At 32.5% G+C, this 19,049-nt stretch overlaps 2 protein-coding genes across 2 annotated transcripts in view; both read left to right on the top strand.

Annotated features, from left to right (window-relative positions):
- The window catches only part of LOC144835455 (uncharacterized), a 43,607-nt gene that overhangs the window by 19,280 nt on the left and 5,278 nt on the right, over positions 1-19,049 (top strand). Inside the window, exon 3 of the mRNA XM_078690539.1 lies at positions 18,378-18,901. Within this exon, the coding sequence (XP_078546665.1) occupies positions 18,378-18,901 (524 nt within the window). The remainder of the gene's footprint in view (positions 1-18,377; positions 18,902-19,049) is intronic.
- Positions 5,983-6,778, top strand: LOC144836193 (uncharacterized). Its single transcript, XM_078691434.1, has 2 exons — positions 5,983-6,097; positions 6,480-6,778. Exons 1-2 carry the CDS (start codon positions 6,032-6,034, stop codon positions 6,771-6,773), a joined length of 360 nt encoding a protein of 119 aa, XP_078547560.1. The 5' UTR covers positions 5,983-6,031; the 3' UTR covers positions 6,774-6,778.

The following is a 19,049-nucleotide window of genomic DNA, read 5'->3' as shown; positions in this document are numbered from 1 at the left end:
TGTGATCCCTTTAATAGAGCTTAGTTGTAGAACCCCTATTAAAGAGGACATCACATAATGTGGACCCAACAAAGTGTGATCCCTTTAATAGAGGTTAGTTGTAGAACCCCTATTAAAGAGGACATCACATAATGTGGACCCAACAAAGTGGGATCCCTTTAATAGAGCTTAGTTGTAGAACCCCTATTAAAGAGGACACCACATAATGTGGACCCAACAAAGTGTGATCCCTTTAATAGAGCTTAGTTGTAGAACCCCTATTAAAGAGGACATCACATAATGTGGACCCAACAAAGTGTGATCCCTTTAATAGAGGTTAGTTGTAGAACCCCTATTAAAGAGGACACCACATAATGTGGACCCAACAAAGTGTGATCCCTTTAATAGAGCTTAGTTGTAGAACCCCTATTAAAGAGGACACCACATAATGTGGACCCAACAAAGTGTGATCCCTTTAATAGAGGTTAGTTGTAGAACCCCTATTAAAGAGGACATCACATAATGTGGACCCAACAAATTGTGATCCCTTTAATAGAGCTTAGTTGTAGAACCCCTATTAAAGAGGACACCACATAATGTGGACCCAACAAAGTGTGATCCCTTTAATAGTCGTAGTTGTAAATGGTATAATTGTTTATTTCGGGAGAAGATATCAACAAATTAGTAATTCTTCGAACTATGGTTTCTGTTTTACAAACGAATCTTTCTTTCCACCGATCGCTAGAATACCTACTAGTTGCAATTGTGACATTTGACATAATCACCACCTGGTCTATCTTGTTCTGCTTATTTTCTCATCCGTAACTTGAACTGAACTTGATTGTATCTCTTTTATATCCGAGGCACAGTCTGAATAAACATTTAAAAAATTACAAAATATTTACATGATAAACCGCTAAAAAAAACTATAAAGCTTATATAGAAAAAAACAAATGATTGAAGTAAACTGAGAAAGATTAAAAACTAAGAAATGTACAAATAGGCCATAAGCAGTAAATCGTATTGTTTCATCTTGTTCCAGTGTTAGGGGTCTAGAATTTCTTAACATATTTACAATGTTAATTTTATATAATATTTTTTAACAACATATCAAAAGTTCTCCACAATCATGTGTGTCAATTTTGAGAAATTATCGATTGATTTTGGTACTCTATTTTGATATACATCGGGATGTATCGGTGATTTGGTCCCGTGAAGGAAACATGTTCAAAATTATCCGCAACATCCAAAAATCTGTACCACGTGATTGTATTTCACCAATCATAGTATGATTACAGATTAGGGAATCCCCATAACGCACGGAGTGCAGAAGTGTGTAAAAAATCAACACATGTATTCTTCGCGAGTCGAGGAAGTTTGGTTTATTTTGCTACTTAAACAAACGTTGTAAACAGACATTTTAGCGAAAGAAGATGATAATTATATGTTTGTTTGAAAATTGTTTCCTGCTCAACATGGTGTATGATTATAGTTTGTTAGAAACACAGTTTAGAGAAGAGAGGCTAAAAGATAGCTAGCCTAGCCAACGTCCTATCTAGGCTCTAGCTTAGCTAGAGTGTAGTTAGCTACTGACTTTCAATATACTTCCTAGCTAGGTTAGGACTGAGAGGGGTAGCAACATACTACGCTAGGCTAATAATGCTGAATGTCTAATAACGGCAGTCAAACCGACAATTATAAACAGATGATTAATATTTGCAAGAAAACCATACAAAACTCTTCGTAATAGTGCTTAGGCCCATGTTGAAAACCTAGTTAGGCTAAACAAAACCAGGCATGGTCTGAGTCCTTGGTGTCTAGGGCCTATATATGTTTACCACACTATTTTTCAATTCGATTTCAATCAGCTTTTATTATATCACAACAAGCTTTTAGTATTAAAAAGTAGATGAACATACAAAATATAACACATTTCAGCCTATTTTTTCTTCTTAGAAATTAATACTTAAAATATGTAATTAAAGGATAATTTATTACAGTTGTTTTCCCATTATTTTATATGATTTTACTGATTTGTACTTTGTACGTGTATACTGTAACTGTATATATATAAATATAAATCAAAGAGCATGCATAGGCAGGATATAGAAAAAAATCAAGATCAAATAAGTTAAAACTGCCTCAATATAAGTTTATTTTTACGACATGTTTCGGGCATAGCCCATTATCAGGTGAAGAGAATTGTAACAAAGGATAACATATATAAGTCACAAAATTACATAATAAAACAAATCAGTTTATTGTTTGAAGGTTAGCATGGCGAAATCAAATGTTGATATCAAGTTTGCGGTACACCATGTGTATTAGTTCTGAAAAGAACTGTGAGTTTCTCAATGTTTCGATCAATATACTTTGATCGTCCTCAGGAGTGAGAATGCAGAAAGTCCAGGAAACTTGGAATATAAGTGGAAAGGGTGGGACTGGTGTGAAAGCCAGAAAGAATGGCAAGTTCACAAAGTGGGAAGGATTGAAACTTGATATAGAAGAGCATTGTTTCTGATAGGTGTAAAAAGCAGGGTGAGACAAGCTAAAAAACAATAGCATTGTCTCAAAGTTGGGTGTGGACTGGCCAAACAAGACCATGTGTCCTGACTGGGTTGTGAAATGTAAACTGGCCAGAAACTATGGCATTGTTTACTGTCGATGAAGATTCTTGTTGAATAAAGATAGCCAAATGTCACTAATAACAAATCCAATATCTTGATGAACAGTGTTGTGTTTGTAGATTTCAATAGCTTCCCTGGTTAGTCTGGAATGCCAAGAAGGAACGGTAGCAATTAGTTCAGCATCTTTCCAATTAACTCGGTGTTGTTGTTTGTGAGAATGCATAACTACTGATGATTTGTCTTGCTCTCCTCTTCTGGCATGGCCTTGATGTTCTTTGAGCCTGGTTTGAAGGTCGTGTCCAGGTTCCCCAATGTATACCTTTCCACATTCACATGGGATGCAGTATACACCAGGTTGACTGTGTTTAGCTGGTTTTTCCTTGTGTGACAACTTGTTGACTGCACTATGAAATACTTTTATGTCGGCGTTTTGTAGTACTCGCTGTATACGATGAGAAATCTCAAGAAGTCATACAGGAAATAGAAACATACGTGTTTACAATCCACTTGACTACCCACATGGTAAATATAATAACACTTGGTCAAGTATTATTTGTAAAGACATAAAAAAAGGCTATAATTGAAGGGCTATTGCTCGAAATTAACTGGATATTTTGTGGAGAACTTTTGATATAGTGTGGATAACATATTTATTTCACAATATTAACTTTCAAAATGTAGACCCTGAATGTCGGAACGAAATTCATTTTCTAGGCCTTTTTACAGCTACTGCTTATGGCCTAAAAATTAAGTTTGAGAAGGAATTGCATTATATATAGCATTCGTGTGTTCTGCCATTGTCAGAAATATTTTAAAATGTTTTTCAAAAATATTACTTGCTAAATCATATTTATCATGGGTTAATTGAATTGGTGTGGTTTTGAATTCATTATGGATTTTAAGATCATCAAGGATTTAAGATCTAGAGAGCTAGTAGAAAACAATTCCCAACTCTATCCACAAATCAACCCTAAATTATACAATCAACAATCTGGATTTAGGCCAAATTACTTGACATCATCGGCATTAATAAATATAAATGAAGATTGGATTGACAGTATTGAAAATGGTAAATACATAGGACTAATAATGCTTGATCTCAAAAAAGCTTTCGACACTGTTAATCACCAGATACTAATAAAAAACTACACAATTTTAATTTTGCTAATCATGTTATCAAATGGTTTGAAAATTATTTAACAAATCGTACACATATTACTAATATTAATAATGTTGATTCGGTAAAGTCTAATAGTGTTTGTGGAATCCCTCAGGGATCAATATTAGGGCCCCTTCTATTTATCATGTATATTAATGATCTACCTAACTCAGTTTCCCATGTAAATGTAAGCATGTACGCAGATGACACTGCGTTATATTATGCATCTAAAGACATACACGATATAATAAGCAAAGTAAATACTGATCTAAAACATGTACAACTATGGTTAGCAAGTAACAAATTAAGTCTAAACGTTAAAAAGACTGAATATATGATTTTAGGAACACATCAAATAAATAAATTGATTAACATGGATATTAATATTAATATAGACGGTACAAAACTTGAAAAAGTAAATAGCTGTAAACATTTAGGTGTCATTATCGATGAAAATTTAAAACATAAACAAATAGATCAGGTGAAAAATAAAGTAATATCAGGTCTGTACTATCTAAAAAAAATGCAGCAATATTTTCCCTCAAAATATTCAATCATTAGTGTACAAATCTATCATTGCCCACCATTTTGACTACTGCAATGTAGTATGGGGTCGTTGTAATCAAACCCTCAATTATAAACTCCAAGTACTCCAAAATAGAGCGGGAGGTACACTATGACTCTAGCTCACAGACGCTCAAAGATTTAAATTGGCCTAATTTAGAAGAAAAACAATATTACAACGAAGCAGTCACATATAATACTAGATCAAAAGATATTCTAAGTTTACATAAGGCAAACACTGAGTATAAAAAGAAAAGTTTCTCGTATTCTGGCGCAAAGCTATGGAATAGTTTAAATGCTATAAACTCAAATGCAATTAAAGCTCCTAATAATATACATATATTTAAAAAAATTATAAATGACAAAAGATAAAATATACTTGAAACTCTATATTTTTCATGAAATCTTTTTTTTTTTTTTTTTTTTGTACTGTAAATGATAACTTGTGTAATAGTATAAATAGTTTTATAGTAAGTAACGGCCTTGTGAAAAACACCAATATGGTGATTCAAGTGTTGCATCCGTTTTTAAATAAAGTTGTTATTATTATTATTATTATTATTATTATAGAACATGGATAGATTATTATTGTTTAGTTCATCTTTAAGGTTCATGGGTATTGGTTGTCTTAAATGCATAAAGTCGTTTGCATTCAAATACGAAATGATATACAGTTTCCTTTTCATTACAATTACATAATAAACATATACCTGAATTTTGAGGTGACCATGCATCTTTTCTACCTTCAAGTGGTAGTGAATTGTAGCTGAATTTTAGGCTTGAAGTATATGGTAATACACTTATCTAATAGATATTTTTCTAATTTTGGAGAGGTTTTAGTGACCAGAAGAATAGTAATTACTTTGTTGCATTGACAAATTACACTTTTGTGCTTTTCTTTTTTTAGCCATCTCTGAAACAGCTTTGGAGAAATTTAAACGAAGGTAAACTAGATGAAAAACTGTTGCGGCATATTTGGGAGGATGAGTCAGATGAGATGATTGACTTCTTTGTGTCTCTAATGCAAACCTTTGGGTTAATGTGTGAAAAAAGGAGTAAAGAGGTATTATATTTTATTTGAAATATTTAATTCAATTATTTTTTAATATATTCCATCTACTACTCATGTTCTATTTTTTTTTCTATAGAATGTTGGACGAATGTTCTATGTTCTTTCACGCCTAAAGCCCCAACGTGATGATACAAAGGCTGCTAAATATGAAGAGAAGCGTGCTGTTTCTCTCTTTCATAACTTTGATGGCTACCTTCCAGATGATCTCTTTCAACGTGTTGCAACTAAATTTATCGAGGAATTTCAAATGGAAGATGATGAGCCTAGATTATCTTACGAGCATGTAGAACTGAACATTGATGGCCATCATCTTGTCATTCTAAATGTAGCTACCATCAACAATTGCCGTTTGTTCCAGGTAAACTTGATAATGCAATCATGCCTTGAATGCCAGTAAAATCACAAGTATTATATTGGGGGATTGTTCTTGTGTTGTTTATATATGTTTATTAAACCATTCTCTGTATTTGTTGGTCACCATCTTCTGGATATAACAGAAATTAAAATATACACTGTCAGTAACTTTAAATTTACTTGGTTTATTGCCATTTCTGGAATGATATCAGTGGTAATCACTTTGGAATTGATTTGTTTTTTATATTGCAGACAACAATTGTCAGAACGACCATCATGAAAACAGAATCAGGAAGCAGCTCTCCTGAAGATGATGATCCACAACCTAGCATCTGTAAGAAGGTAAACTATAAGTACCAAATAAACTATAATACTTTATGCTACATTTAATTAGCACAAACTTTGAATTTCATTAGGGTGTGAATTTTACAATGTTATCTATGCCTAGTATAATTTACTTGCTTGATGATATTTGTCAGTGTAACTTTATAAACTATAAGTACCAAATAAACTAATGTTAATAGTATAATTTTGCTTGTTTTGTCAGTGTAAATTTATAAGCTCCTGGGTTGTTTTTGAATGATTATAAATGTCTGTGTAAATATGTAATATAAGATATAAGATAAGACAAGATATAAGTATTATTATTTTTCTCTTTAAATCATTTTAAATGTAGTAAAGTCATTTTATTGAGATTATTTTAAATATTTTTTATTTTTTCTAGGTCCTTAATTTCCTTGAAAAAGAATTGCAAGTTTTAAGTCAGAATGGTGCACGTGGTGTTGAAGTAAAGATGTACATCCGTTGTGCATGTTTAAATAGTGAACATACTCATATGCAGGTTGTTCGCAAATTTGACCAAGATGTGTTGCCATGTAGAAGCAAAGCAATGGACGTGAAACGTTACCGTAAACTGTTTAACAAAATAGAAGTAGAACAAGGTATAGGCCTAATAATCCATAATACATATGACATAAAACAAAACATGCAAACATTCTTATTTTTGTTCTTTAACTAATGATACTTGTGACATACAATTTCACAAACTTAAATTTTCAGTTGATGCACTTTAACCTTTATCTGTAGTTACATACAGAGGCACTAACGTGTGGAACGCACTACCCAATGACATTAAAATGTTAACCAGTATTGGTATGTTCAAACATAAAATTCATGATATGTTTGTTACCAGTTATCTTTAATTTTAAGCTAGTGGTTAATTCATTTTCTCTCGGCATTTGATTTGTTATTATCACTGCATCATTTATATTGTTAGTATTTTTATTGTTACAATTAATATGGTAAATTATACTGTTTTTATTTATTTAATTATTTATTTATTTCAATTTTTTTTTCATTTTAAGGGGCTTTGCGTCTAAAGCATTAGCTTACAGCTTAACCCCATTACACAACTTCAATTAATTTTGTATGTACTTTGTATTAATCTGAGATTGTGAATAAAGTTATATATATTATATATATGTTTTATAAAGAGAAAAAAACACATCAGAAAATGCTTAAATGCGAGTGGCAGCAATGGAAAATCTTCTTTATCAAAAGTTCAAAGAACTGCTGGTAAGATGTTTTATGAATATAAAGTATGTAATTGTTTTTGTTGGTTAGCATAACAAACTTCATTCTTATTTTTGCTTTTCAGAGGAAGCCAATGAAGACAACGAAGTAGATAGCATTGGTAAACAACATTATTTTGTTTTATTTAAGAAAGATATTTCTATTATAAAAACTATGCACACAATTTATTTTATTTGCAATTATACACGCCTCAGTGTCTTTGTCTTTTGATTGTTTAATTATGTAAACTGTCCCATTCAGTATTATTTCTATGGAAAAGTGATATTATACTTAGTCATTTCAAATGATTATGATTTAACAACAATTATGCTAATTATACTGAATTTATATCATTTATATTGGAAACTTGTTTTTTTTTAACGGTATAGATTTGTCAGAGGATAATTTCAAACAGTTGATTGCTGACTTTGCAGAATGGTTTGATGATCGTGGTCTCCTTAAAAGGCTACAAGTTCTATTCATAGAAATAGTAGATGACATCGAAGAGGTGAAAAGGGTTACCAGTACAATCGAACTGTTAACTCTTTTATCTGCAAATGGACAATTGAGTCGAACAAATCTTTCTGTCCTGTATGAAGCAATAAAAGTAACTGAACAATTTGGCTTTCAGTCAGTCATTAAAGAAAAGCTTCCTGCTTTAAAAAATATGACGAAGCTTAAGGTAGCATCATTTTCACCACGCACAATAGAGATTTTTAATCTTGGAAAAGGTCTTAGAGATTCAGAGGTAAAAACTCTTGATGGACGATACAACTTCCCTAACCTTAAGAAATATACAGACAGCTGGAGTTTGATTTTGGACTTTGAAAGCTGTGGGTTGCTGAAAAGTTGCAAAATAGAAGAGGTGTTAAAAAGATCAAATAGAGGTGACGTTTAAATTTCACCATTGGTGCAAATGATATATAAACAATGAACTGTAATAATACAAACAATGATGAAACTATTAGGGAATACTTTACATACCTGTCATAATACAGCTTGTGAGCTTTGATGAAACTATTGGGGAATACTTTACATACCTGTCCTAATACAGCTTATGAGCTTTGATGAAACTATTAGGGAATACTTTACATACCTGTCATAATACAGCTTATGAGCTTTGATGAAACTATTAGGGAATACTTTACATACCTGTCATAATACAGCTTATGAGCTTTGATGAAACTATTGGGGAATACTTTCCATACCTGTCATAATACAGCTTATGAGCTTTGATGAAACTATTAGGGAATACTTTACATACCTGTCATAATACAGCTTATGAGCTTTGATGAAACTATTGGGGAATACTTTACATACCTGTCCTAATACAGCTTATGAGCTTTGATGAAACTATTGGGGAATACTTTACATACCTGTCCTAATACAGCTTATGACCTTTGATGAAACTATTGGGGAATACTTTACATACCTGTCATAATATAGCTTATGAGCTTTGATGAAACTATTGGGGAATACTTTCCATACCTGTCATAATACAGCTTATGAGCTTTGATGAAACTATTAGGGAATACTTTACATACCTGTCATAATACAGCTTGTGAGCTTTGATGAAACTATTAGGGAATACTTTACATACCTGTCATAATACAGCTTATGAGCTTTGATGAAACTATTGGGGAATACTTTCCATACCTGTCATAATACAGCTTATGAGCTTTGATGAAACTATTAGGGAATACTTTACATACCTGTCATAATACAGCTTATGAGCTTTGATGAAACTATTGGAGAATACTTTACATACCTGTCATAATACAGCTTGTGAGCTTTGATGAAACTATTGGGGAATACTTTCCATACCTGTCCTAATACAGCTTATGAGCTTTGATGAAACTATTAGGGAATACTTTACATACCTGTCCTAATACAGCTTGTGAGCTTTGATGAAACTATTGGAGAATACTTTACATACCTGTCATAATACAGCTTGTGAGCTTTGATGAAACTATTGGGGAATACTTTACATACCTGTCATAATACAGCTTATGAGCTTTGATGAAACTATTGGGGAATACTTTACATACCTGTCCTAATACAGCTTGTGAGCTTAGATGAAACTATTGGGGAATACTTTACATACCTGTCCTAATACAGCTTGTGAGCTTAGATGAAACTATTGGGGAATACTTTACATACCTGTCATAATACAGCTTGTGAGCTTAGATGAAACTATTGGGGAATACTTTACATACCTGTCATAATACAGCTTATGAGCTTTGATGAAACTATTAGGGAATACTTTACATACCTGTCCTAATACAGCTTGTGAGCTTAGATGAAACTATTGGGGAATACTTTACATACCTGTCATAATACAGCTTATGAGCTTTGATGAAACTATTAGGGAATACTTTACATACCTGTCATAATACAGCTTGTGAGCTTTGATGAAACTATTAGGGAATACTTTACATACCTGTCATAATACAGCTTGTGAGCTTTGATGAAACTATTAGGGAATACTTTACATACCTGTCCTAATACAGCTTGTGAGCTTTGATGAAACTATTAGGGAATACTTTACATACCTGTCATAATACAGCTTGTGAGCTTTGATGAAACTATTAGGGAATACTTTACATACCTGTCATAATACAGCTTGTGAGCTTTGATGAAACTATTGGGGAATACTTTACATACCTGTCATAATACAGCTTATGAGCTTTGATGAAACTATTAGGGAATACTTTACATACCTGTCCTAATACAGCTTATGAGCTTTATAAAGCCACTCATTTGTGGCAATGAATGTTTTTTCTCAAAGGTTTTTGTCCGATTATAAAATAAATATCATGACAAAAAGCATAACTGTCACAAGTCTTAACCATTTTTTGCAAACCATATCTCTATTATATATATGTTTTTGAAGCCTCTTTATCTCCCCACTAGACTAGACTCATTAATGTACAGTAGATATAGCATCTGATTCATTATGTAGATATGGAAGGCAACAAACAACTGACATAGACCATTTTAAATCTCTATGTTTTTGTAGCCTCTTTATCTACCCACTAGACTAGACTCATTAATGTTAGTTTGTTATCCTTAATAGTGTATTGAATCAATCGTGATACTGTATTCTTGATTATTACTAATATATATCTTTTTTGTGTAGATACAGAGACTGCTACTCCTCTGACTACAAGCTCATTAGGGACAGGTTAGTTGATTATATTTAATGTGTATTGGGTATCATATGGATAGTTTGTCTGAAAATACATGAATAGGATATGGAATAGCATAAAACAGTTCATCTTAGTTTCATTAGCAGAATAGTGTATTGAATCAATTGTGATACTGTATTCTTGATTATTTACTAATGCATATGTTTATTTTTTATAGATACACAGACTGCTGCTCCTCAGGCTACAAGCTCATTAGGGACAGGTTAGTTGATTATTTTTAGATTATTAGAGATAATTATGTAATACAAACAATAATGAAACCATACGAATCTCTGTTCCCTTTATTTTCAACCAAACAGTGCAATTTAATTTAGCCTTTAACCCATCGTTATCACTAAATTTGCTAATCCCTCATAAAATGAGTCATCACTGGGAATGGGCCTTGAATCGTCCATTATAACATGGGTAGAATGTTTCAACATAACATTTATCAAAGCAGTTGGTGTTCCAATCATTTGAAAAGTTATTGCGCACTACAAAATATCAAATATCATTTCTGCGAACACAATTCAGCCCTTCACGATAATGGTGGATTCTGAATGTTCGCACTATGTTGGATTTTTAGTGTTATGCAAATTATAATTTTGTAAGGGTTTTTTTCAACCAATCAGAACAAAAATTACATACCAGAATCTTTGAATATTCATATTTTGTATGTACCCTTTGCGTAACGATAATGATGAATTGAAAGCAAGGCCTCACCAAAAATACGACCAGAATATGGCCACTACGCTGTAAGAAGTTGACTAGTAAATGTTTTGAAACATAATTTGACTGGATTTTTTTTCTCTTTTTTCTCTTAAATTATATATCATAATATCCACTATTATTTAAGCTTTAGTGTAGTAGTGTGAGGCAATTTTTAATCGGCTAAAAATAGCTGTTTTTTTTTAAACAAATGGCGATGCGAAAGCAGCATGCGCCCCACTGTGAATGAGTCGCTAAGACCAGTTTAAGCATTTGGGAGTTCAAGAGATCTGTATGATTAAGAAATACATTATATACCTGCTCTAATAGCGCTTATCATGACAAGAAGTATAACTGTCACAAGTCATTTTTTGAAAACCATATCTCTATGGTTTTGTAGCCTCTTTATCTATCCACTAGACTAGACTCATTAATGTACAATATATAGAATCTGATGCATCATATAGATATGGAAGGCAACAAACAACTGACATAGACCATTTTAAATGTCTATGTTTTTGTAGCCTCTTTATCTACCCACTAGACTAGACTCATTAATGTACAATATATAGAATCTGATGCATCATATAGATATGGAAGGCAACAAACAACTGACATAGACCATTTTAAATGTCTATGTTTTTGTAACCTCTTTATCTATCCACTAGACTAGACTCATTAATGTACAATAGATAGCATATGATGGATCATGTAGATATGGAAGGCAACAAACAACTGACATAGACCATTTTAAATGTCTATGTTTTTGTAACCTCTTTATCTACCCACTAGACTAGACTCATTAATGTACAATAGATAGCATATGATGGATCATGTAGATATGGAAGGCAACAAACAACTGACATAGACCATTTTAAATGTCTATGTTTTTGTAACCTCTTTATCTACCCACTAGACTAGACTCATTAATGTTAGTTTGTTATCCTTAATAGTGTATTGAATCAATTGTGATACTGTATTCTTGATTATTACTAATATGTATCTTTTTTTGTGTAGATACAGAGACTGTTACTCCTCTGGCTACAAGCTCATTAGGGACAGGTTAGTTGATTATATTTAAAGTGTATTGGGTATCATATGGATAGTTTGTTTGGAAATACATGAATAGGATGTGGAATAGCATAAAACAGTTCATCTTAGTTTCATTAGCAGAATAGTGTATTGAATCAATTGTGATACTGTATTCTTGATTATTTACTAATGCATATGTTTATTTTTTATAGATACCCAGAATGCTGCTCCTCAGGCTACAAGCTCATTAGGGACAGGTTAGTTGATTATTTTTAGATTTTTAGAGATAATTATGTAATACAAACAATAATGAAACCATAAGGATCTCTGTTCCCTTTATTTTCAACCAAACAGTGCAATTTAATTTAGCCTTTAACCCACCGTTATCACTAAATTTGCTAATCCCTCATAAAATGAGTCATCACTGGGAATGGGCCTTGAATCGTCCATTATAACATGGGTAGAATGTTGTCAACATAACATTTATCAAAGCAGTTGGTGTTCAAATAATTTGAAAAGTTATTGCGCACTACAAAATATCAAATATCATTTCTGCGAACACAATTCAGCCCTTCACGATAATGGTGGATTCCAAATCATCTGAATGTCCGCACTATGTTGGATTTTTAGTGTTATGCAAATTATAATTTTGTAAGGGTTTTTTTCAACCAATCAAAACAAAAATTACATACCAGAATCTTTGAAAATTCATCTTTTGTATGTACCCGTTGAGTTTAACGATAATGATGAATTTAAAGCAAGGCCTCACCAAAAATACGACCAGAATATGGCCACTATGCTGTAAGCAGTTGACTAGTAAATGTTTTAAAACATAATTTAACTGGGTTTTTTTTCTGTCTTTTCTCTTAAATTATATATCATAATATGCACTATTATTTAAGCTTTAGTGTAGTAGTGTGAGGCAATTTTTAATCGGCTAAAAATAGCTGTTTTTTTAAACAAATGGCGGTGCGCAAGCAGCGTGAGCCCCACTGCGAATGAGTCGCTAAGACCAGTTTAAGCATTTGGGAGTTCAAGAGATCCGTATGATTAGGAAATACATTATATACCTGCTCTAATAACGCTTATCATGACAAGAAGTATAACTGTATCAAGTCATTTTTTAAAAACCATATCTCTATGTTTTTGTAGCCTCTTTATCTATCCACTAGACTAGACTCATTAATGTACAATATATAGAATCTGATGCATCATATAGATATGGAAGGCAACAAACAACTGACATAGACCATTTTAAATGTCTATGTTTTTGTAGCCTCTTTATCTACCCACTAGACTAGACTCATTAATGTACAATATATAGAATCTGATGCATCATATAGATATGGAAGGCAACAAACAACTGACATAGACCATTTTAAATGTCTATGTTTTTGTAACCTCTTTATCTACCCACTAGACTAGACTCATTAATGTACAATATATAGAATCTGATGCATCATATAGATATGGAAGGCAACAAACAACTGACATAGACCATTTTAAATGTCTATGTTTTTGTAACCTCTTTATCTATCCACTAGACTAGACTCATTAATGTACAATAGATAGCATTCATCTTCTACTAATCGCTTTCACCATGAATAACTCATAGGCTAGATGCGTACAGCTCAGCTCATTCATCTTCTACTAATTGCTTTCACCATAAATAAGTCATAGGCTAGATGCGTACAGCTTAGCTCATTTATCTTCTACTAATCGCTTTTACTATAAATAACTCATAGGATAGATGCGTACAGCTCAGCTCATTCATCTTCTACTAATCGCTTTCACCATGAATAACTCATAGGCTAGATGCGTACAGCTTAGCTCATTTATCTTCTTCTAATCGCTTTTACTATAAATAACTCATAGGATAGATGCGTACAGCTCCGCTCATTTATCTTCTACTAATTGCTTTCACCATGAATAACTCATAGGCTAGATGCTACAGCTCAGCACATTTATCTTCTACTAATCGCTTTCACCATGAATAACTCATAGGCTAGATGCGTACAGCTCAGCTCATTTATCTTCTTCTAATCGCTTTTACTATAAATAACTCATAGGATAGATGCGTACAGCTCAGCTCATTTATCTTCTACTAATTGCTTTCACCATGAATAACTCATAGGCTAGATGCGTACAGCTCAGCTCATTCATCTTCTACTAATCGCTTTCACCATGAATAACTCATAGACTAGATGCGTACAGCTTAGCTCATTTATCTTCTACTAATCGCTTTCACCATGAATAACTCATAGGCTAGATGCGTACAGCTTAGCTCATTTATCTTCTTCTAATCGCTTTTACCATAAATAACTCATAGGCTAGATGCGTACAGCTCCGCTCATTTATCTTCTACTAATTGCTTTCACCATGAATAACTCATAGACTAGATGCGTACAGCTTAGCTCATTTATCTTCTTCTAATCGCTTTTACCATAAATAACTCATAGGCTAGATGCGTACAGCTCCGCTCATTCATCTTCTACTAATCGCTTTCACCATGAATAACTCATAGACTAGATGCGTACAGCTTAGCTCATTTATCTTCTTCTAATCGCTTTTACCATAAATAACTCATAGGCTAGATGCGTACAGCTCCGCTCATTTATCTTCTACTAATCGCTTTCACCATGAATAACTCGTACTGTAGGCTAGATGCGTACAGCTCCGCTCATTTATCTTCTACTAATTGCTTTCACCATGAATAACTCGTAGGCTAGATGCGTACAGCTCATTTATCTTCTTCTAATCGCTTTCACCATGAATAACTCATAGGCTAGATGTGTACAGCTTCGCTCATCTATCTTCTCTCAAGCTTGCTCTTGACCCATCAGCAAACTCAATAAATGCTAATAATACGCATTCAACATCCAAATTGTCAGTTAATACTTTTATATTCGTAGGTCAACATATTTGAAAGAATTAGGGCAGTAAAATGTTTAGATGGTCTTTATTCAGATTTACTGTTATTATCCATATTTTTTTAAATAGGTTCTTCACAACAAATCAACTGGTTAATAAAGGTTAAAAAACCCATAGAATAGTTAAACCAACACCATCACATGATTTTTTACCAAGAGCAAATAAGTATTAAGATCCAAATGTATTGTTTTATGTGTTAAAAATTATATAGCACACATGCAAAGTGAAGAGCAAAAATAATTAAGTGTGTCAAGTTTGTGAATAATTTGTTTGCTTCAATCTGCAATGCTGTTGTAGACTTTGATAATATGTGATAAGTAATAATGCAGTAAGTTTAGACTTTTAAAGCTGAATTTTCTAATAATTTTGCATACAAACAAAATTATAGATTTTTTTTTAAATGTAAAATAACTATTGCTATAATTACAGAAACATTAAAGTAGCTGTTTAACAACTTTTTTAATACTGCTTTGTTTTACCATGAAGTCTCCCTATAAATCTCTTTTTTTTTCCTATTTATTAAATATTTGAATATACGATATTTTATGTAAATCTAATTGCTATTACTCTAGTAGCCAGATCAACTTTTGTATGCACTTTGAGGTCCAGAAAATTGGTTTAGGGTGATCAAACAATTATTTTTGGCTTGGTTACACATTTAGAAAACGTGGCAAAAGGTCATGGTAACCAAACACAAATAGGTCCTTAAATCTTGTCAACCACTTGCCACAGCAAGGTAATTTTGGTCTCTGAGAATTTTGAAAATAATTATTAAATTGAAATTATCAATTTTATAATAATTCTAATAATTGTCGCTATGTAAACAAACAAAATAGAGGGCGGTATCTAGAATTTTATTTTCAGTTTCAGTTTTTATTTTCCAATATGATACATAGTGTAAATAAATATATGCATAAAAAATGGAAGGATGAACAAAAAAAAAGCTCGTACAGTATTTGGCCACCTAAACAAAAAATACATGGTACAAACATAATTAAAGCACAGGACGAGACAAATACTAGCTAAACATGTTGGCATATGAACTCAAAGATAATGCGATAAGAACAAAAAAAGGAAAAGAACAATGTAAACTTTTTTAATATTTTGGCAGATGATGAATTACGAATAGAAGCATCAATACTGTTCCATAAAATCGGACCATGTCCTCTGATAGTGTTTCTACCCATATCGGTAACAAAATTATAAGGACGATAAGTATCAGAGGACCTGATGCCATAATTATGAACTGAGTTTACTCTTATAAAATAATTTGAAAAGTTAGCTGGTAATAAATTATTCTTATATTTGTATATGAAAACACCTTTTGATAACTTATGAATGTCATACACAATTAAGTTGTTAAGACTAGCAAATAATGGTGGTGAATGCTCAAGGAATTGTGAATTTGTGCATAAACGCATTATGCGCTTTTGTTTGCGATATACAGTTTCAATGCGACAGTTATTGTGGTCAGCCCAAATCATGATACAGTATTGGATATGAGGAAGGACTAGAGTCTTGTATAATGATGATAGAACATTGGCATGTAAAATTGGTTTTAGCCTAAAAAGGATACCAAAATATTTTGAAACTAAGTTTGCAATATGGATTGTATGTTGATTCCATGTTAAGCATTCGTCCATTATTACACCAAGAAATTTACAACTAGTTACACGAGAGATGTTATTATTATCAATGAAAATGTTAAGGTCATTGTAAACACGGTTACTATATCTGTTCTTAAAAATCATATAATTAGTTTTATTAGCATTAAGCGATAACTTAATTTTTTAAACCCTGGTGTTGCTAGGTTGGTGTGAATGGGGTATATCCAGGGTTTTCAATGTTTTGAATGGTCACACACCCTGGGGTGTCTCCGGAGATCACCACAGAGTTTTGGTGTAAAAGTGTATTAGATACTAGACTAGTTGCCTCCGCCACTAAGTCTATGACCTGTGACGTAGCAGTGACAAATCTTGTGTCAAGTAAACTACCCATTTAAATTTGTGTCAAAATGCAAAAATCAGTAAAAAAAATCTTAAAGTAAGTTTACAATTCTACCATTATATGCTTAAGTACAAATAAGGTATTGCTTGATTACTATAGGATTACAATTACATTTTCAAACTCAATTACGTTTTACCTAATATTGTATAAACTTTGTGTCTATGACAAGTTTTTGTGGAGGTTGTTCTGTAATGGTATTTCTAGTCATCTTTGTAACCAAAGTTTTTATTAGATTAAATGTAAATATGTATATTTCAAACAATTCAAGAATAATTTCAAGTTCCTTACGACAGGTACTTAGGGAGATATGAACATGGCCTAGTATGTGGGTCAAAGGTCAGAAATAACATTTTTGATTATTTTCACTTAACAATAAAATTGATATTTGAACAATTTAAGACCAATTTAAAGTGTCAATGACCTCTCTGTGACCAGTAGTTGTCGAGATTTAAGGACCTATTGGTGATTTTGTGACCACCCTACACCAATTTCTGAAGTAAAATTCTCTGGACGAGCGAGTCAAATGGCCGAGCGGTTAAGGCAGGGGCGCCGTTTACCGTACCTAAAGAGCCAACAACATCGGCAAGGGTTCGAGGCCGACTCGCTCCTAGTTCTGGTGGTGGAACAAGTCTTCTCGGATAAGGACTATAAACCGTAGGTCCAGTGTACACAGTTATAACCTGTGTGCACTTTAAAGAACCCAGTTCATTATTCGAAAAGAGTAGGGGGTTACCCCGGTGAACTGGTTTACAAAATAGCCCCTGTATCAGGGGATTACCACCTGTCTGATAGGACAGTGATTAATTCACTATTGGTAATCCTTGGCCACATTTCCTAAAGACATAAAAAAAAAAAAAATTAAAAAAAATGGACCTCAAGGTGCATAAGAAAGTTGATCTAGCACTAGAGTAATAGCAATTTTCTCTTCAAATCAAATAAATTGTATACCTTGATCATAATTATAGACACATCAGAAGACTTGAAATTTAGGTTAATGATAAAGTATTGATATAAAAAAAATCACTTTGAATTTCAAATGTAGTATACACAGGTAAGTTTTGTTTGAATGCGTTTGTTTGAATGGTTCATGCTTAGAATTAATTCGACTCACAGAGAATTTATATCCCAGCTAGAGTCCTCAGTAATTTATAATAGTATAACCTTAAAACATTTTCATCTTACAGGTCAAATTATGGAGTTAATTGTGGATTCTAAAGGCGGAACTCTGACAAATAAAGAAACAAAGTTGATGATATATCCTGGAGCAATTGAAGAAGGAAATAATGTTGAAGTATCACTAGAAAACACTTCATTCCCTAAGGATTTGTTTTCTGATCCTCTTGAAACAATACTTTCACCTGTTGTTAGATGTGGACCACCAGGCACAGTCTTTAAAAATCATTGTTTGCTGTCATTTCCGCATAATGCAATAAATGAAAAGTGTTGGGAATTCACTTTACTTGTTAGAAATACTCATCAAGGAGAGTGGCGAACAATAAAACTGAGCAGTAAAGAAGATGACATAAACTTTTCTTTACAAAATGGTCAATGTTGTATACATTTAAATCATTTTACTGAACTTGGTATTATTGGTCGCATAACAAATGTTCTCCTAGGAAGAAAAAGAGCAAGGTTAGGTGTGTTTGGAAAGGCACTGAGTAACAAATATCAACTTCGAGTAAGCACCTGGGACATTGACAGAGAAGAGGTAATTTTGGTGTAACTTTCCATTTTTTTTTAGGATTTAGATTAAATTCAACTGAACTGAAGTTGTGCAGGTAATTCATTCATTCATTCAATCTTTTATTTAGGAATCTCTGGTTCATAGAAATTAAGATTACATATAAATGAATTAA

Source organism: Antedon bifida, chromosome 2 (genome assembly GCF_963402885.1).
Source record: "Antedon bifida chromosome 2, ecAntBifi1.1, whole genome shotgun sequence".
NCBI lineage: Eukaryota > Metazoa > Echinodermata > Crinoidea > Comatulida > Antedonidae > Antedon > Antedon bifida.
This window is presented reverse-complemented; position numbering and strand designations above follow the sequence as displayed.